The sequence below is a fragment of the Bos indicus x Bos taurus genome, chromosome 12 (genome assembly GCF_003369695.1).
Source record: "Bos indicus x Bos taurus breed Angus x Brahman F1 hybrid chromosome 12, Bos_hybrid_MaternalHap_v2.0, whole genome shotgun sequence".
In the NCBI taxonomy this organism is placed as follows: domain Eukaryota; kingdom Metazoa; phylum Chordata; class Mammalia; order Artiodactyla; family Bovidae; genus Bos; species Bos indicus x Bos taurus.
Genome location: NC_040087.1, coordinates 52038246 through 52060106, shown reverse-complemented (window position 1 = coordinate 52060106; position 21861 = coordinate 52038246). Strand labels below are relative to the sequence as shown.

Here is a 21861-nt window from a genome sequence, read left to right as displayed (position 1 = left end):
TGGACAGAGGAGCCTGGCAGGCTACAGTCCATGGCGTTGCAAGAGTTGGACATGACTTAGCGACTAAACCACTACCCTCTCTGCCTGGCTCTGAGTGATCCTGGAAGTTAAACCTTGTAGCTCAAGGAAATAGTCTTTAGTTTTAAAATTAAAATTTGTATTTTTTTCTTTTAAAATATGTATTTTTTTCTTCTTCTTCCCTCATTCTTAGGCTGCCAACTATCCCTAAAGAGACCACCTCTATCAGTCTGCACCATCCTAATTGGCAGATTCTAGCCTGCTATGATGGAGAAGGAAATGGCAACCCACTCCAGTACTCTTGCCTGCAAAATCCCATGGACAGAGGATCCTGGTGGGCTGCCATCTATGGGGTCACAGAGTCGGACACGACTGAAGTGACTTAGCAGCAGCAGCAGCAGCCTGATATGAAATTAGAAAGCAAGCCATCATCTGTGTTATTAGAATCGTATCTGAGACTCAGTGGGTCCTGCATTAGGGTCTGATTGTAGGGACTTGGTGGTGCCTATTGTGGTCACTCAGGTGCTTTTATTTGGATTTACTTGGTTGTTTACTTAGCACTATAAAAAACAACCAAGTTATGTTTTTTTTTAATCTAGGAGTATTTCCCAGATACTGGACCTCCCTCTCTCAAGTTCTTTTGTCTCCTGCTAAAATGCTTCCACTTACCTACTTGCCTCTCACTGGACACAGAGACCCAGGCTGCCCCACACATGTTCTCTTCTCCTCCAGCTTCCTTCACTCCCAAAAGCTAGCACCGTCTTCAACTGCTTGGGATGGCCGTTGTCACCAGGATTTCTCCTCATTCTCACTGTGTACATTCTGATCAGAAAGGGTGCTGCCCGCCTCACATGGTCAGGAGGATCAGAAATCCAAGAACTCAGAGTGTGTTTCCCTCTGCCTTTGGATCAGGTGTCATCTGCAGATCTGAAAGGAATCTTGTTCTTGTACCTTTATTAAGTATGTTCAGTATTTGAAACCCTTTAAAGAAACGTCTTAATAAAGGCTTTTTGTTTCGCCATTAAATGTTTCAGTCCTCTGTACTCTTTTTCTTGTGTTTTTATTGAGATTACTTGATTGAATGTATGATTGTATCAGGTATATGGCATAATGATTTGGCTTATTACATACATCAAATGAAGTAATTACCACAGTAAATTTAGTGAACATCCATCATCTCATAGATACAAAAATTAAAAAAATTTCCCCTTTGATGAAAACTCATAGGATTTACTCTTCTGTTGTTCTTCAAAGAGGATCACGCATGCTCGTGTGCGGTCATGTCTGACTCTGTGACCCCATGGACTGCAGCCCACCAGGCTCCTCTGTCCATGGGATTTTCCAGGCAAGAATATTGGAGCAGATTTCCATTTCCTCCTCCAGGGCATGTTTTTTTTTTTTTCTTAATTGAAGTATAACAATGTTGTGTTAATTTCTGCTGTATTGCAAAGTGGTTCAGTTATACATGTATATAGATTATTATTTTTTAAATATTTTCCATTTGGTTTGCCACAGGATACTGAATATAGGTCTCTGTGCCATATCGTATGACCTTGTTGTTTATCCCATAATATAATAGCTTACATCTGCTGACCTCAAACTCCCACACCATCCTTCCCACCCCTCCCCCTTCAACCACAAATCTGTTCTCTATGTCCATGAATCTTTGTTGCAGCTGGGTTCGTTTGTGTCATATCTTAGATTCCACATGCAAGTGATATCACACGGTATTTGTCTTTCTCTTTCTGACTGACTGCATTCAGAAGTCCAAGACAATCTGTACTTGCATAGGGCACTGATCCTATTTTTTGAAATTAATTTTTATTGGAATATAGTTGTTTACAACGTTGTGATAGTTTCTGCAGAGTGAATCAGCTATATATACACATATATCTTCTCTTTTTTGGATTTGCTTCCCATTTAGGTCACCTCGGAGTCTTGCATAGAGTTCCCTGTGCTGTGTTGTAGGTTTTCATTAGTGACTTGTTTTATGCTTGCTGCTGCTGCTAAGTCACTTCAGTCGTGTCCGACTCTTTGTGACCCCATAGACAGCAGCCCACCAGGCTCCTCCGTCCCTGGGATTCTCCAGGCAAGAACAGTGGAGTGGGTTGCCATTTCCTTCTCCGTGTTTTATGCTTAGTAGTGTATATATGTCAGTGTCAGTCTCCCAGTTCACTACAACCCCTCTTCCCCTCTAGTATCCATAAGTCCTTTCTCTACTTCTGTGTACCTGTTTCTGCTATTCTGCCATTGTTTCTTAAAATATTTTACTGTAGTTTCTTGGTTTTTTTTTCTTCTAACATCCCAATGACAATTATGAGAAGACTTTTGAGATTGTCCCACAGATCTCTGACTGTTCACTTTTTCTGTTGTCAATTTTCTTCCTCTTTGTTCTTCAGATTAGGTGATTTTTATTGATTCATTTTCAAGTTCACAGACTCTTTTCTATTTCATCTTTATTCTCTTAGTGAGCCCACCCAGGTGAATTTTATTTCATATACTGCATTGTTCAGTTTTAAAATTTACATTTGGCTCATTTTAAAAAAAATTTCTCTTTGTCTTTTGAGAACATTTTCCTGCTCAGTTCAAGTGTGTTTGCCTTTACTTGATGGAACATACTTATAATGGTTGCTTTCAGGGTATTGTTGAATAATTATAACATGGATCATCTCAGGGTTGGCACCCATTAGTTATTTCTTCCCTTGAAATTTATAACATTTTCTTTTTTTTTTTTTTTTAATATTTATTTGTTTTGGTTGTCCGGGTCTTTGTTCTGTGCTCGGGCTTTGTCTAGTTGCAGGGCGTGGGTACTACTCTTCGTTGTGGTGCTTGGGCTTCCCGTTGCAGCAGCTTCTCCTCTTGTGGAGCACAGACTCTAGGCATGTGGACTTCGGTAGCTGCAGCATGTTAGCTTACTAGCTGCGGCCTGTGGGCTCTAGAGCTTGAGCTCAGTAGTTGTGGTGCATGGGGCTTTAGTTGCTCCCTGGCATGTGGAATCATTCCCAATCAGGATTGAACCCTCATCCCCCCGACTTTGGCAGGCAGACTCTTATCCACTGTACTGCCAGGGAAGTCCCTATCATGTTTTATTTTTGCATTGTGAGAATTTTGGATTGTATCTTGGACATTGTGCATTTGTTTTGAAAACTCTGGAGCTTACTATAATTATCTGGAGAACGTTGCTTTTTGTTGCTGTTTCTTTTAGCAGTCTGTCATTCCCTGGTGGCTCAGATGGTCAAGAATCTGCCTGCAATGCAGGAGACCTGTGTTCAATCCCTGGGTCAGGAAGATTCTCTGGAGTAGGAAACGGCAATCCATTCCAGAATTCTTGGGACAGAGAAACCTGGCAGGCTGCAGTCCATAGAATTGCAAAGAGTTGGACACAACTGAGCAACTAACACTTTCGCTTTCAACCCATTTAGCTTGAGATGGCAGATTTGATCTTGCCTTTTATGGGTGATGGTTTTCAGTTCTCAGAGCCTTTGCTGTCTTGGTGGGGTCTATCTTAACACCATGCAGCTCCAGAGCAAGCCCAAGATTTGTGTGGGCTTTGTAGACAGGATTAGAGAATCCCTTTCTCCATCCTTCACCCTTCCAGGGTTTTCTCCACATTCTCCAGCATGTAGGAGCCCCTTTCCCCAGTTCCTGTGGCCAGAAATGTGGGGCTTCTCTTGGAGGTTTAGCTTCTGTGTTGTTGTTCTCTGTATGCAGTGGTTGCTTCCTGGTCTTAGAGCAAAGCTGTTAGAGAAAAGAGGAACAGGTAGCCAGCCTGGGAAGCTCACTGTCCTCTGGGTCACTTTTCCAAATTTGACTCCCTCCCACAATCTTTTGTATCGTTTTCAGAGTTCTCAAGTAATTTTTTTTTCTTTTTCTGTCTTGTATTTTGCCCAAAGTTTATAGTTGTAAACAGCATGAAAGAGAGGCTGTGTTTTATGTCACTATACTGGCATCAGAATTCCTTCTCTGAGTGCTTTTAAAACTTTTCTCCTTATTTTTGATTCTTAGCAATTTGACCATACGCTTACTAAATATGTTTTTTCTTAGTGTGTGTTTTTCATGTGTTTGGTGTTTATCGAACTTCTTAGATGTGTACAATATAATTTTGGTTTAATTTGACACATTGTGGCCTTTATTTCCTCTAGTAGTAGTATTTCAAACCTAGTCTCTTTCTCTCGCATATCCTTCTGGGAATCCACGTAAACACACATGAGGCTACTTGATATTGTCTTATGGGTGAAGGGTCGGCAGACTTCTGTAACTGGCCAGATAGTAAATACTTGAGGCTTTTCAGGCTGTGCAGTCTCCATTGAAATTGTTGCAACTGTGTTGTTACAGCTTGAAAGCAGCCATGGACAGTTTTTAAACAAGGAAGCATGACTGTGTTCCAGTATAATTGTATTTACAAAAATAGGTAGCAGGTTAGATTTGGGCTGCAGACTGGAGTTTGCTGACTTCTGAGGTGTAGACATTTATGGTTGCTGCAGTTGCGTTGTGAATATAGAGGTAAATATAGAGCTGACTGTGGCTCAGATCATGAACTCCTTATTGCCAAATTCAGACTTAAATTGAAGAAAGTAGGGAAAACCACTAGACCATTCAGGTATGACCTAAATCAAATCCCTTATGATTATACAGTGGAAGTGAGAAACAGATTTAAGGGACTAGATATGATAGAGTGCCTGATGAACTATGGATGGAGGTTCGTGACATCGTGCAGGAGACAGGGATCAAGACCATCCCCATGGAAAAGAAATGCAAAAAAAGCAAAATGGCTGTCTGGAGAGGCCTTACAAATAGCTGTGAAAAGAAGAGAAGCGAAAAGCAAAGGAGAAAAGGAAAGATATAAGCATCTGAATGCAGAGTTCCAAAGAATAGCTAGAAGAGATAAGAAAGCCTTCTTCAGCAATCAGTGCAAAGAAATAGAGGAAAACAACAGAATGGGAAAGACTAGGGATCTCTTCAAGGAAATTAGAGCTACCAAGGGAACATTTCATGAAAAGATGGGCTCGATAAAGGACAGAAATGGTATGGACCTAACAGAAGCAGAAGATATTAAGAAGAGGTGGCAAGAATACACAGAACTGTACAAAAAAGATCTTCACGACCCAGATAATCACAATGGTGTGATCACTGACCTAGAGCCAGACATCCTGGAACGTGAAGTCAAGTAGGCCTTAGAAAACATCACTACGAACAAAGCTAGTGGAGGTGATGGAATTCCAGTTGAGCTTTTTCAAATCCTGAAAGATGATACTGTGAAAGTGCTGCACTCAGTATGCCAGCAAATTTGGAAAACTCAGCAGTGGCCACAGGACTGGAAAAGATCAGTTTTCATTCCAATCCCAAAGAAAGGCAATGCCAGAGAATGCTCAAACTACCGCACAATTGCACTCATATCACATGCTAGTAAAGTAATGCTCAAAATTCGCCAAGCCAGGCTTCAGCAGTATGTGCACCATGAACTTCCAGATATTCAAGCTGGTTTTAGAAAAGGCAGAGGAAGCAGAGATCAAATTGCCAACATCCGCTGGATCATGGAAAAAGCAAGAAAGTTCCAGAAAAACATCTATTTCTGCTTTATTGACTATGCCAAAGCCTTTGACTGTGTGGATCACAAGAAACTGTGGAAAATTCTGAAAGAGATGGGCATACCAGACCACCTGACCTGCCTCTTGAGAAACCTATATGCAGGTCAGGAAGCAACAGTTAGAACTGGACATGGAACACCAGACTGGTTCCAAATAGGAAAAGGAGTATGTCAAGGCTGTATATTGTCACCCTGCTTATTTAGCTTATATGCAGAGTACATCATGAGAAACGCTGGGCTGGAAGAAGCACAAGCTGGAATCAAGATTGCCGGGAGAAATATCAAAACCTCAGATATGCAGATGACACCACCTTTATGGTAGAAAGTGAAGAGGAACTAAAAAGCCTCTTGATGGGAGTGAAAGTGGAGAGTGAAAAAGTTGGCTTAAAGCTCAACATTCAGAAAATGAAGATCATGGCATCTGGTCCCATCACTTCTTGGGAAAGAGATGGGGAAACAGTGGAAACAGTGTCAGACTTTATTTTTTTGGGCTCCCAAGTTAGTGCAGATGGTGACTGCAGCCATGAAATTAAAAGACGTTTGCTCCTTGGAAGAAAAGTTATGACCAACCTAGATAGCATATTGAAAAGCAGAGACATTACTTTGGCAACAAAGGTCCGTCTAGTCAAGGCTATGGTTTTTCCAGTGGTCATATATGGATGTGAGAGTTGGACTGTGAAGAAAGCTGAGTGCTGAAGAATTGATGCTTTTGAACTGTGGTGTTGGAGAACACTCTCGAGAGTCCCTTGGACTGCAAGGAGATCCAACCAGTCCATTCTGAAGGAGATCAGCCCTGGGTGTTCTTTGGAAGGAATGATGCTAAAGCTGAAACTCCAGTACTTTGGCCACCTCATGCAAAGAGTTGACTCATTGGAAAAGACTGTGATGCTGGGAGGGATTGGGGGCAGGAGGAGAAGGGGACGATGAAGGATGAGATGGCTGGATGGCATCACCTACTTGATTGATATGAGTTTGAGTGAGATGGTGATGGACAGGGAGGCCTGGCATGCTGTGATTCATGGGGTTGCAAAGAGTCGGACATGACTGAGCGACTGAATTGAACTGAACTGATGGGACTGGATGCCATGATCTTAGTTTTCTGAATGTTGAGCTTTAAGCCAACTTTTCACTCTCTTCTTTCACTGTCATCAAGAGGCTCTTCAGTTCTTCTCTGCCATAAGGGTGGTGTCATCTGCATATCTGAGGTTATTGATAACATGGTAGACTAAGGGAGAATGTCAAGAATGATGAGCAAAAAAGAGAAAGTGAAGACATTAATGGACCTCATAGAGGTTATTTTAAGATTCAGTTCAGTTCAGTCGCTCAGTCGTGTCCGACTATTAAGTGGGTGAAAGTAAAGTAAAGCGAGTAGTATCAATACATTCCAAATAGTGTGCCTTTTAGCAGTTAACAAGTAAAGAGTTAGATTATGTGCTCCGAGCTAAATAGGTAGCGATGGGATTTTGAAGTGGCCCACCACATCAAAGTGAAAGGTGGTAGGTTTTCCTGGTAGATGTACTTTTATTGTCAGAGAAAGTTACTGGCTCTAGACCACCATTCTGATGCTGTGTGTGACCTCTCAGTAGGTATTAATTAACATCATTATAGCTTATTGAAAACAATGTGTGTTACCAGTACAGAAATACATAGACATTAGAATGGATAACTCATGAGAAGTAATGTATATGCTAAAGATTTAGGGGACGGGAAACGGAAGAAAAAGGAGCTAGTACCGAAGAGGGAGAAATGACTATCATCAAGGGAAGATAGAACACTAAAATAGAGGTTCTTCAAGAAGCTGAGGGTAGGGGAGAATTTAAAGAAGTAGACTGTTTGACAGTACTCATATGTAGAAGAATATAAAGGATGAAGACTGAAGATAAATGCATTGGCAACAAGTAAGTTTGTGATGTTGGGAAGTCTCATACAGTTGTAGGAGCTTAATTGCAGGAGAGTGTGAGACAGTTGTTCTCAAGAAGTTTAGTGATGGAGAGAGAAGGGGGGTAGAGAACCATTTGAAACTTTTTTTTATTTTTCAATTGGAGGAGGCGAATAGGTTAGAAGCCATAGAAGTGAGAGATTAAAGAATGAACAAAAAAAGGTGTAAGTGGTTGAGCAAAATCCCAAAGAGGGTGTGTGAGATGAGGTCCAGTGCCTGGGAGGAAGGGTGTCCTTATGGCAAGTGCTGTCTTTTGGGATGAACGGACTTGAAAGAGGAGATTTCAGTTTTGGAAGATGTCTCAGGGACATATTTTCACCCCTTTTTATCTTTCTATTTGAATTGTAGCAATTTTTTCTGATCTCTTCAAATTCTGTCTTTATCATGTCTAAAATGCTGTCAACTCACTTCTTTAGTTGCAGTTTTTTTTTCATGCCTGGAAGTTGGGTTTGATTATTTTTCAAATGTGCTCTGTTTTCCATACCCTGCAGATACTATTAAGCTAGTTTTTTATTTAAGCTTGGTAAGCATGCTGCTAAGTCACTTCAGTCGTGTCCAACTCTGTTTGACCCCATAGACGGCAGCCCACCAGGCTCCCCCGTCTCTGGGATTCTCCAGACAACAACACTGGAGTGGGTTGCCATTTCCTAGTTGTGTCTCAAAATTTCTTCTGTAGTTTGTCTTTCTATTGTCTTTTTTTGCTAATTCTCACTAATGGTACTTTGTAGCTTTGTGTGCCTGGTTGCATGACTGCTAACTCCTGACCCTTCTGTGGCTGTCTTAGTCCTGGGATGAATGAATTGTCTTCAGAAAGTTTTGGAGTTGCTTTATGGCTCAAGTTTTGCTCACCCACCTGGGCTCCATTTGCCTAGATTATAAGTTTTCATGAGGCATGGTCTAGTAAAGTCATAATTTTTCAATCTTTTTCTCCCCTCACTCTCTACTCTCAGTATCTCTTTTCTTATGCTGGTCTGCTCACTGCCTAGCCTTACCCTTCCCCGCCCTTCCCTTCCCACTCCTGCATGCTAAGTCGATTCAGTCGTGTCCAACTCTCTGTGACCCTATGGGCTGTAGCCCACCAGGCTCTTCTGTCCATGAGATTCTCCAGGCAAGAATACTGGAGTGGGTTGCCATGCCCTCCTGCAGGGGATCTTCCAAACCCAGGGATTAAACCTGCGTCTTTTACATCTTCTGCATTGGCAGGCATGCCACTTGGGAAGCCCTACCTCAAACCTAAAGACCCCCCAACCTAAAGACTCCTATCCTGATATAAAGACTTGCAGATAAAAATCAAGAGACTGAAGCTGTGTTGGAAATCTCTTTGCATTTCTCTCCTAGACCAATTGAACTATTAAAATCTCTGTTCTTATTACTAATTATCAGCCTAAGTTAAGTAAATAAAAGTTTCCTACTTAGTAATCAGACTACTATCCTGCCCTAATTTATTCAGTGATGCATGAACACAATGAAAATATCATTACATTAATTACACAGGAGAAATAAGTCTGGCTTCTATAGAGAAGCTGCAATTTACATATGATGTTTTATAAATTAATTGATTTTTAAAAATTGGTCTTGTATTTGCTGACCTTGATAGTTCATTTATTAATTATTTGTGGATTATTTTGTATTTTCTATAAATATGGTTATGTTATTTACAAATAACAATGCTTTGCTCTTTCCTTTTCAACCATTATGACTTTTATTTCTTTTGCTTGACTTACTGACTTCCAATACAGTATTAAATAGAAGTGGTAATAGTGTAAATTCTTATTTTTTTTCCCTGTACTTTGTGGAAGTCTTTAAGTTTTCATTATTGAGTGTAATTAAGTATAATTTTAGCTGAAGGGTTTTTGTTGATAATCTTAATGAGATTAATAACATCTCTTCTTTTCCTAGTTTACTGAAGCATTTCATCACAAATATTTGTTGAGTTTTATAAAATAATGCTTCTGTTGAAATGACCATATTGCTCCCTTATTTCCCTTATTCAGCATAAGGAGAAACTTAAAAAAAATAAATTTGGCATTTTATTTATTATCCTTTTTATATGTTGATGGACACTGAAATTATTTTTAGGTCAATGGCATTTTTTCCTCATATTTTTATATTGAGGTATGTAGTTTACATGCCATAAAATTGAACTTTTTTAAGGTATTTAATTCAGTTATTTTTAGTATATTCACAAAGTTGTTCAACTGGAACATTTTTCTTCACCCCACAAGTAACCCCTGTGTCCTTTTGTTGTCACTCCCTGTCACCTTTCATCAGCCCCTAGCAAGCCGAGTAATCAACTTCCTGTTTCTGTGGATCTGGACATTCATCTAAATGGGATCATGCCATTTGTAATCTTCTGTGGCCCTTGCTTCTTTTCATTTAGCATAATGTTTTCAAGGTTTATCCAGAATGTAGCACTGCATTCTTTTTTATGGCTGAATAATATTCTATTATATGCATGTGTCACATTTAGTTTAATCTGTTTATCAGCTGATGAACATTTGGGTTTTTTCCACTTTTTTGCTATGTAGTATTTTTGCTTTTATGTTCATGGGAAACACTAGCCTGATATTTTCTTATTTCAAAGTATCTTTTTCAGACTTGGGTGTCAGAATTATGCTAGCCTCATAAGATGAGCTGGGAAATGTTTTTTTCTTTTTATATTCTCTGGAAGAATTAGTCTGAGACTGATATTTGTGACTGTACCAGCAAATTCTCTAAGTGTTTGGAGGAATTCACCGTTGAAGCTATCTGAGTGTAGTTTTCTTTGTGGGAAGATTTTGACTAGGGATTCAGTTTCTTTAACAGACAGAAGACAACTCAGACATTGTGTTTTTTCCTTGTGTAGTGTTGAGAAGTTATTTTGTCCTTTTACCTAAGTTGTGAAATTTAGAGGCAGTGTGTGTAGTAATGTCCCCTTCCTTATTTATTTCTCACGTGGGTTATTTGTGGTTTTATTTTTTTCTGACCAATCTTGCTAGAAGTTTATTAGGTTTATTAATCTATTCAGAGAACCAGTTTTGACTCCTTCATTTCCTCGTTCTGTTTCACTGATATCTGCTCTTATTTTAATTTCTCTCCTACATTCTTTATACTAAATTGCCTCTCTTCTTTCTAATTTCTTAAGTTGTAAACCTACATCATTTACTTTCAGAGTTTCTTTTTACATCAAATACATTTGTATGCAAAAAACTATGTGTTTCCTCAAAGTCCTTCTTTAGTGGCATTCCCCAAGTTTTGATATGTCATGTTTCATTTTTATTCCATTGAAGATATTTTCTAATTTCCATTTTAAGGCCTCCATTATAGATGGAGGCCTTACAATATATATATATATATATATATATATATATATATATATATATATATGTATCCATTATATATATGTAAGGCCTCTTTGATCCGTAGGTTATTTAGAAATCTGTTTTTTAGATTTCCAAATATTTGAGAATTTCATAGTTTTCTTTCTGTTGTTGTTTTATAGTTTAATTTTTTTGTGATCGTTGTCCTTAAAAATTTGTTGAGGCTTGGTCTATGGCCCAGCATATCATCTATTTTGGAAAATAGGTTATCTTCGTTAAAAAAGAATACGCATTCTGCAGTTGTTGGATGTGATTTTCTATGTCTGTTAATTAGGTCAAGTTGATTAATCATGGTTTTACATCCTCCTACTTGCATACTGTTTTGTCCTCTGCTTATTCTATCAGTTACATAGAGATGTTAAATTCTGATCTTGTAACTGTGGGTTTGTCTTTTCTTCTTTTAACTTCTCTCAGTTTTGCTTTCTATATATTGAAGCTATGCTGTTGCTATTATACACATTCACTTTTAGGATTTTTGTGTCTTCCTACTGAATGGACCCTTGCAACATTGTGAAATGTTCTGCTCATCTCTGATAGCACTTCTAGCCTTAAAAATTACTTCATCAAGTATATAGCCACAGAGAAGGCAATGGCACTTCACTCCAGTACTCTTGCCTGGAAAATCCCATGAACGGAGGAGCCTGGTAGGCTGCAGTCCATGGGGTCACTAGGAGTCGGACACGTCTGAAGCGACTTAGCAGTAGCATATAGCCACACCAGCTTTTTTGGAGAGGCCAGTGAGTGTGTGCAGGATATATATTCTGCAATCCTTTTAGTCTATGTTCTTTTATTTAAAATTTTGACGTTGCAATTTTTATTTTTATTTTTTTTGACGTTGCAATTTTTAAAGGAAGTCTTTTCTTTCATACTTCTTATAGTATTGGTGTATTGATGGGAAATTATGTCAGCTTCTGTGGATCTGAAATCATCTCTATTTTTTCTTCATTATATAAAATATTTGTTTATTGGCTGTGCTGGGTCTTCATTGCTGTCTTTTCTCTAAAGGCAGCAAACAGGGCCTATTCTCTAGTTGCTGTGCGAGAACTTCTCGTTGTGGTGACTTCTCTTGTCGTGGCGCACAGGCTCCAGGGCATATGGGCTTCAGTAGCTGCCACACAAGGGCTCAGTAAGTGCGGCTCTTGGGACTCTAGAGCCTTGGTTAGTATTTGTGGCGCTCAGATTCAATTGCTTCATGGCATGTGGGATTTTCCAGGACCAGGGATCAAACCTGTGTGCCCTGCATTGCAAAGTGGATTCTTAACCCCTGGGCCACTAGAGATAAGCCCTATTTTTGTGTTCATTTTTAAAGGATATATTTGATAGGTATATAATTCTAGGTTGCTAACCCTCCCATCCTCCCCCTACCCCCCAGCGCTTTTCAGCGCACAAAAAATGGAACCTGTCAGTCTTCAAATGTTTCCCCGCCCCCCGGCTACTTTTGACATTTTCTCTATATCCTTTATCTCATCGGTTTGACTGTGCCAGGCAGTTGGTATGTCTACGTGTGGTTTTCTTTTTGTGTTTTCCTTCTTAGAATTCCCTGAATTTCTTGAATCTCTAGGTTGATTTAATTCCTTACTTTTGTAAAAGTATCATCAGTTATTTCCTCACATATTGCTTTTGTTCCATTCTTTATTTTCTCTCTTTTTCTGAGATTGCAGTTACATGAATATGAGACAATTTGGCTATGTCTCACATGTTTCATACTCTTTTGTTCATTACATTCTTTTCTCTGTGCTTGAGTTTGGATGATATTTTTTCTTGGCTTTTCTTCAAGTCAGTGAATTCTCTTTTCCTCTGCTCTGTTCTGCTCTTAGAGTCTTCTGACAAGTTCTTAATTTCAGGTATTGAGTTTTCTGTTCCAGGAAATCCGCTTGGCTTTTTCTTTGAATGTTGAAAATTACATCATTTCATCCATTTTGTTCATCTTTGCATCGAGGTCAAGTCCTTGCTTCCCAGTGTCTGGGTTGTCTTGAGTCTACCTGACTGACTGTTTTTTTCTTGACTGTCACATTATTTTGCTTCTTTGGATGGCACCATAGTTTTGGACGGAGAAGGCAATGGCACCCCACTCTAGTACTCTTGCCTGGAAAATCCCATGGACAGAGGAGCCTGGTAGGCTGCAGTCCATGGGGTCGAGAAGAGTCGGACATGACTGAGCGACTTCACTTTCACTTTTCACTTTCATGCGTTGGAGGAGGAAATGGCAACCCACTCCAGTGTTCTTGCCTGGAGAATCCCAGGGACAGGGAAGCCTGGTGGGCTGCCGTCTCTGGGGTCGCACAGAGTCGGACATGACTGAAGTGACTTAGCAGCAGCAGTAGCAGCAGCAGCAGTGAACTCAGTCCTCACTTATACCCACACTCTGCAAATGCCCTCATGCAGGAAGATGCCAGTGATCGAAGCTCTTCTGGGAAGTGCTCGTCCATATCTGGATTCATCTAGTTCCCCTGTTGCTTCCAGACCTTTCTTGTATTAGTCCAGTGTTTGAAGGAAAAGTGATGACTTGTTCCTATCTGGTATCTTTCTTTAGTAAAATAGAAGTGAAAGTCAGGAGTTTGTCTTTGCAGAAAGAAAAGGCAGATAATTTTCAGAGTGTTTATTTGTATAAGCATAGTGATGTTTTGAACAGTTTTATCTGTGTTGCATGCTAATAGTTATATTTTTTCTTCTGATATGAGACTGTTTATCAAAATATACTCTAGGCCAGGGTCAACAAACTATGGGCCACAGACCAAATGCAGCTCAGTTCCTTTTCTGTATGCCTTGTGAGATAAGACTGGTTTTTACATTTTAAAATGAATAGATACACATCAGTCAATCAGTCAAAGGAGAAAAATGTCTTGTGACCCATGAAAATTGTATGAAATTCAAATTTCAGTATTCAGAAATCACAATTAGATTGTAATGCTCAGTCGCTAAGTCAGGTCACTCTTTGTGACCCCATGAACTGTAGCCCACCAGGCTCCTCTGTCCATGGGATTTCCCAGGCCAGAATACTGGTGTGGGTTGCCATTTTCTCCTCCAGGGGATCTTCCTGACCCAGGGATCGAACCCGTGTCTCCGGCGTCTCCTGCATTGGCAGGCAGCTTCTTTACCACTAGCAGCACGGCCACCCTAATCTGTTACTGTGTTGTCTGTGACTCTTTCATGTTAGCAGATGATGAGCAGTTGTAACAGAGATCTTATGGCCCACAAGACATAAAATATTTGCTGTCTGGCCCTTTACAAAAAAAATTTGCTTATTCATGTCTCAGACCATAGACTTGGGAATTTTTCATTTCTCATTTCTAAGGGAAATTGAACAAATGATTGAAACCCTCTTATTCCATATGTTCTTTGAATTTTGGCTTATTTAAATACTAGCATTTTAGAGTTCGAAGGAACTTCAGAGATAATCTCCTTCAACCTTTTATTTTGCAAACAGAGAAACAGATTTAGAGTTAGTGAAGTTTTATGGCTGATTTTTGTTTTGTTAGAAAATAGACTTAGTGTTAAATGGATATAGAAACTAATGATATGTAATGTGGAACAACTTGCAAAATTTATTTGTTCTTGTTGCAGAAGTATTTGGTTTTACTGAACTGGTAGCTATTAAGAGAATTTTTTGTTTAGAATCTTTAAAGTAAATATTTTAAAATAAATATTTAAAGCATGTTAATAACGATTGCCTTTCATTACCACCCATAATTCTTCCAAATCTCATGGGTATGAGGTTCTTCTTTTTGTAAGAAGACTAAAAATCTTACAGGACCAATTCCAGACATTCTTCATTAAGCTCTTATTGATTTAAGATTTAAAGTCCTAAATTGTCAAAAATTCCATGGTGAAATGTTAATGTGTAAGGCTTTTTTCTAGAATTTTTCTTTTGTCTATCCATCCTTAGATAGCATGAAAAGTTTATGCTTAGTTCTGAAATGCAGTCATATAGTAGGATGTTGTATTACTAATAAATAGCATTTTTATTTTCTAAGTTGAACACAGAATTCCTACCTATAATTTTTGGCTTTTTACTAGGTTTTTTGGGCAACCCTCTACTTCTATAACAAGACACATCAACAAAAAACACGATAAAATCAATTTGTGGGGACTTGGGGAAAGTGTCAGATGATGTGTATATTCAGAATTGGTGGGTCCAGATTCATTAAAATTGTTATAACTAATTAGATGCCAAATGCATACAAATATTTTAGGAAAACATATCAAGTCATTTGAACTTTAAGGAAGTCCATTATACAAAACAGACAAAAGTGTTGGTGTATGCTTTGGAAAATTTAAGTCCGTGTTAAGTAGGCTTCAGGAAATCCATCTTAATTTGGATCACCACCACTTCCTGTCTGCCTATAATGTGGGAGACCCGGGTTTGATCCCTGGGTGGGGAAGATCCTCTGGAGAAGGAAATGGCAAACCACTTCAGTACTCTTGCCTGGAAAATCCCATGGACGGAGGAGCCTGGTAGGCTACAGTTCATGGGGTCGCAAAGAGTTGGACCCGACTGAGTGACTTCACACACACACACACACACACACACACACACACACACACACATATACATATTCTGTTTCTATAATGATTGGTTTTTGAATGAACCTTGATGCTTTTCTAAATTGTATAAAAGGGGTTAACCTTTTAGTATTTACTTATTTCTTTTGGTCAAATAACTGATTTCACTTACATAAACTTAAGTATAAAGGAAAGTTGATTTTCTAAACCACACATGAAAAATACTCATTAACTTTTCATCACCTTGTTTATTCATCTGGTATCTTGAACATCCATGATGTGTCAGAGACTGATGCAGGTGTTAAGAGGGAAAATGTTGAAATAGGTATTTTTTGCTCATAGTCGAGTAGATTGTGTGAGCAGGTATATCTATCCGTGTGTCACGCTTGATACTATTACTCTCTTTCCCTTGTCTTTTGTAGCATTTATACTGTGGTGGGGAAATCCCATGTGCATACATGATTTCCATTACTTTCTTTGCATGAAAATCTGAGGAAAATAATCCTGTGCATAATTCCTTAAAGGAAGTTTCTGGCTAGATATCCTTTAAATGTATCGATGAGTCCATCCTTGACCCTCCCCTTACTTTACTCTAAGGCTGGTAACTATAGCTCTGAAATTCTTTTCTCCCTGGCCTCTCTCCTTCCACCCACTTTCTCTCAAAGTAGTTTGAGTCCTTTATCTCAGACACTTTTCTGAGCAAAGAGGTTGAAGCAGTGAGCAAGAACGATGTGGCCTCTGAACCCTTGAAGCTTACTTCTTGGTGCGAGTGCAGCACTAAACAGATAACTCTAAGCGTAATTGCAGTTGTAGGTTATGTGATGAGACACACGTATAAGATGAAATGAAAATCCATGTTAGGGAAACTAGCCCAGTCTGGGACTTTTCTGAGTAAGTGACTCTTACACTGGTGCCTCAGAGATGAATAGGAGTTATTTAGCAAGAGATGTGGGATAACATTCCAGGAAGACTTCATGAGAGCCCTAAGGAGCCTAGCAGATTCAAACAGCTGAAAGAATAGTCCTTGTGGCTGGAATATGATGAACAAGTTGGAAAAGGATGCAAAATAAGGAGAGTCAGGTCTTGGTAGAGAATCTTTTAAACCAGGTCAGTGCTTTTGGTCTTTATGGGAAAGAACTGAGAACATATTGATAGAGTTTGTAGTGGGAGAATTACCTATTCATTTGGTTTTCAACAAAACAAAAAACGTTTGTTTTTTTAAGTTGACTGAATTCCTATATGAGGTACGGATTTGCATAAATTCCTGATGCAAATGCAAAGAGCTGATGTAGATAGATTTAAGAACTATTTATGATATGTAATAAGATTTTGTGGTTAAAGTATGAAGCTGAAGCGTTAAGTTTTCATATGCTTGTTCATGTGTATTTTGTTGACTAAATGTATCTTGAATTCAAACATTTCAAAAGCAAACTTATTTTTTCCTTTTGCAAACTAATTCTTCCCCTTGATTTCCCTGTTTTGTGAAGGACATTCCTACCTCCAGGTGACCTAGCCTTACAGTTTTTGTTCTGGTCACAGCTTCCATTGCGTTCGTTACCAAGTGTTAAGGACCTGACCTCCGTAGCATCTAGGGTCTCCTCCTCCTCCTCCTCATCTCCTCCTCCTCTTCATCTTTTGTCTTTGTTGTAGCAGTAGCATCCTTCTGTTGGATCATTAAACTATGATTTTCACTCAAGTCTCAGAGTTCCTTGAGGACGAGAACTGTCTTTTTCATCTTGTCTTTAGTACCTGGCAGTATACACTTCAACATGGTAGACATGAAAAATATTAAATGAGATGAAAATAAAACATGTTCCTTGATTCTTATTTCTTCCACTATAATTCTTATTCTTTGCCAAATTAAATTTTTTTTTTTTTTTTTTTCCTCAAAGTCTTTAAGGGACTTTCTTTTGCTTAAAGGATAATTTGATCTTAGGGCTGTGGGTAATGAAAAACTGGCTGCTGCATATGAGGAGTGTGTGAGCTGGGGTTTTCTTAGAGTAATTTAGTAAAAATGGACTCCTGGGCTTTATTGCATTGTAGTCCTCACTATTACAAAGAGCAGATTTTTCTGGGAAGGAAACATAACTAATATTTATTAGCAGCCCTGCTGTGGAATAAAGTGTTAACAATTTCATTTGATGCCTTTTTACATTTTTTAATTTTAGAAAAGTATTTTCAGAATTCACATTTTAAAATATAATGTATATTTCTTAGCTATCCAGTATTGTGCTGTCTTGTCAATAGCTCTGTTGTATGTTAGTATCTTGTATGTACACCTAGAGTATATATTGTTTTGTAATTTTGGGAGTACCTGTTTTTAGTAGCTTTATATAGTCTAAATATGAACTTCCATCATTCTTTTATTCCATTTTTTTTAATTTTTAGGAATAAGAAAATTTTAAATAAGAAGAAGTTGAAAAGAAAACAGAAGAGCAAATCAAAAGTGAAGACAAGAAGCAAGGTAAAACTTAGTAATTTATAAGGAATAAGGACTTTTTCATACAGTAATTTGAATAAAAATACAAAGGCTAGAAAGGTGAGAGGTACAAACTACTATGTATAAAATAGATAAGCTATAAGGACATATAGTACACCACAGGGAATACAGCCAATATTTGATAATAACTGTAAATGGAATGTAACGTTTAGAAATTGTGAATCACTGTTGTTCACCTGAAACTTATACAATGTTGTACATCAACTACTTTAATAAAAACAATAAGATATGCATATAATCATTTCTGTGCACTAAAGTAATATTTAAAGCCCCTTATCATTTGATCACACTGTTTAATTTTATCTTTTTGATGTTTTTGACCGGAGACCTGCAAGTTATTATTTGGAATCTGAAAATTATTTATTATTTATTCCTGTTACCTTTGATTAGTCCTTTGGGGGAGGATATCTGTTTCTCTTCTCGTTTTCATTCTGACTACACGTGCTAGAAACTGACTGAAATTGGCTTGTGAGTTGGGACTTGGTTTCAAGTTTGTCGTATACCTATGCGTACATTATGAATTAGAGAGTGTATTGGTGCGTGTATATTGTTCTGAACTTTTTTTGACTGTTGGTGGCTGTACAAAAGAAAAGGTAATAGAGAATATTTGAACTTGGTGGTACCTTAAGAGATCAAGGATCCTTTTCCCTATTTAATGCAGATATCTTCTCTATAAAATCCACCTAGTTTTTTCTTAAACATTTCACTTTCTATAAGAGAGTCTCTGTTATAATGGACAGGAGGAAGAGAGAAATCCTAACTATGATTTCTGAGGAGCTCTACTTTTGGTTATAGAAACAGTTACTTAGCTTGGGTTGTATAGCATATTTAAGTTCTATAGACAGTTGTTTCCTGACCTTTTTAATGAGTGTTCTTGCTCCTGTAGCTGGAAGAAATCTACTTTGAAGTAGTAAACCAAAAATAAAAGGATAGGGGATGGAATTGATCCTTTGGACCCAGGGATTATAATAATATCATTGAATCTTCTTGCTTCTCTTTTGCTCTGAGTGTGGGTTTATTGCCTGTGGCTGAGGACTAAGGCTGCTGGCAGCTCCAACTTTATTTTCTTTAGGCAAAAGGCAATTTCTTCTACTAGTTGTGGCAGAAAATCTTGGATGGGGTTTTTAATTGGCCTGCATTGTTCACTGTGATCTTGAAAATGGGGTGCTTCGATTGGTTAGATTCTGAGTTACTTTTGTAATGGACGGTGGGTGAGCACCCTGATGAACAGCCTATGTGGAATGTGGTTGCCCTCAGGAAAATGTTACTGTGTGGGCAGATAAATAATATATGTTCACTGTATCACATCTTATTACTTTTGTTTTGGGGACAGAAGAGGGAAGTAAGTGGAGATTATTCTTACTATCTTAATGTGTGGAAACCTTGAACAAATATTTATACACAGTCATTCAGATTTACAGTCTCTACCCCTTTTCCACTTTTTCATGCTATGTGCAGAATCTGAATATAGGAATATTGAAAATCTATTAAAATCCTTTTTAAGGTTTCATTTGTTGATTTTCCTAAAAGTGGTGGCATGTGGTATCTAGGAAGAGATAAAAAGTCAAAGTCTTTCTTCTCTTTAAATTCTGTCTCTGACTAGCTTTGTTCCCTTAATAATTTATCTTTCTTCTGTTGGCCTTTAGGTTTTCTATCTACTTTTTAGGAGCAGCTTGTGATAAGAACGATATTAAAAAAAACTTCATTCAGTTATTCCTTAGACTTTAATTACTGACTCTGTGCAGACCTTGTGCAAAGATTTGTAGGATGCAAAGATATTTGGGATGCAAAGATGAGTAGGAAACATTTCCTGTTCATGATGAGTGTATAAAGTGGTGGTGTTAGTCTCTGTCCTCTGTTACTATTTCTGGACTATTTTTTCATCCACCTTCATTTTATAAAAATTATTTTTAAGTGCCATTTAGCGCTAGGAGTCGGACCTGACTGAGCGACTTCACTTTCACTTTCCACTTTCATGCATTGGAGAAGGAAATGGCAGCCCACTCCAGTGTTCTTGCCTGGAGAATCCCAGGGACGGGGAGCCTGGTGGACTGCCATCTCTGGGGTCTCACAGAGTCGGACACGACTGAAGCGACTTAGCAGCAGCAGCAGCTGTACTAATTCATCTTCGTTATTGCTCTCATTGGCCCCTCCATTTCTCCATTAGCCATCGCCTTCGTTTACTTTCCTTCTTATCTGGTATAGATACCACAGTATTTTTAGAAAAACTCTTGCTTCATCTACTGTATTAGTTCTTTATAGCTGCTATAACAAACTTTATATTTTATATTTGGCTTAAAACAGCACAAATTATCTTACATTTCTGGAAGTCTAAAGTCTCAGGTGGCTGGTCTCACTTGGCTACCATCAAAGTGTCGGCAAGACTGTACTCTTTCTGGAGGCTCTAGGAGAGAATTCCTTTCCTTGCCTTTTCCAGCTTCTAGAGCCTGCATTCCTTGGGTTCTGCTTCCTTCCATCTTCACAGCCAGTAATTGTTGGTTGAGTCTTCTCATGCTACACTATTCTGACCCTTTCCTGTGGTTATATTTCTTTCTCCAACTGTCTTGCCACCTTCTCCCATTTATATAAACTGTTGGGATTACATGGGCTTCCCTGGTGGCGCAGCTGGTAAAGAATATGCCTGCAGTATGGGAGACCTGGGTTCAATCTTTGGGTTGGGAAGATCACCTGGAGAAGGGAAAGGCTACCCACTCCAGTATTCTGGCCTGGAGAAATCCATGGACTGTATAGTCCATGGAGTCGCAGAGAGTCGGACACAACTGAGCGACTTTCACTTGGGATTACATTGGGCCTCCCTCAATAATCCATAATAACTACCCTCATCTCAGAATTCTTAAACATATCTGCAGGCTCCCTTTTACCATATAAGGTGATGTACTCACAGGATCTGGGGATTAGGGGGGAGATGTTTTTGGAGGCCATTATTCTGACTACCACATCTTCCTTTTCCTCATTTATACATTTGTTGGATTTATCTGACAAAACTCAGTCCTGGAGCATCTCTCATGCTCAGTGGCAAAGAATCTGCCTGCCAGTGCAGGAGACATGGGTTTAATCCCTGGTCCAGAAAGATCTCACTTGATGCGGAGCAACTAAGCCCATATGCCGTAACTACTGAGCCTGTGCTCTAGAGTCTGAGAGCTTCAGCTACTGAGACCATGTGCCACAACTGCTAAACCCACGTGCCTAGAGCCCATGCTCTGCAATAGGAGACACTACCACAATTAGAAGCCTGTGTACCACAGCTAGAGTAGGCCCCGCTCACCACAACTAGAGAGAAGTCCTCACAGCAACAAAGACCCAGCACAATCCCTGGCCCCGGTCCAAACTCAGTCCTGTACAAGTGCAGCCATGTTTCCCTGCAGGTGAGCACCTCCTGGTAAAGGGAGTTAAATGAGAGTTTATTGACAGCAGTACCCTTTCATGATTGCCAGCATCAAATGAACCTTCCATAGCCAGATTATTTTCTTGTTTTTTCTGGTCAAATAGTTCTTCCATTTTTCCTATGTCTTTTTCAGTCCTTTGCCATTCGCCTCAAAGCCTCAAACTTGTGATAAATTCTGCTCTCCAGCAAATGACTTCACTTTCTTGTAAGAGAAGTCAAATCCATGACATAGGAAACTTCCTCAAATTCCTGCTATCAAATGTATCTATCTTAGATCAGGTTCTTTAATGGCAGAACCTGAAACTGTGAGTGTTGAAAAATACAATCATGGTTTAGAAACTTTCCATCATCCCTAAGGCTTTCCTTATCTCTGCTGCATTCCACACCCCGCCTGCCCCCCGACCCCCATTACAGCCTTGAATCTATGCAACCACAGATATGCTTTCTGTCATTATAGATTGGTTTTCATTTTTTAGAATTTCATGTAAATGTGATCATACTGGGTACACTCTTGTATCTGGCTTCTTTCCCTCAGCATAATGATTTTGA

The 21861-nt window shown here is 38.9% G+C and overlaps 1 protein-coding gene across 16 annotated transcripts in view; it reads left to right on the top strand.

Moving 5' to 3' along the window:
* MYCBP2 (MYC binding protein 2, E3 ubiquitin protein ligase) overlaps positions 1 to 21861 on the top strand; it is a 270681-nt gene that overhangs the window by 18209 nt on the left and 230611 nt on the right. For 15 of the 16 annotated variants that reach the window (XR_003513823.1, XM_027557733.1, XM_027557737.1 and 12 more), the window contains exon 1: positions 17736 to 17870. Coding sequence is in view for 15 of the 16 variants with exons in the window: in XM_027557733.1 (XP_027413534.1) it covers positions 17751 to 17870 (120 nt within the window). In the remaining variant the exon portion in view is untranslated. Of the gene's footprint in view, positions 1 to 17735; positions 17871 to 21861 lie in introns of those variants that run through there. The other variant, XM_027557742.1, reaches the window with a different exon arrangement.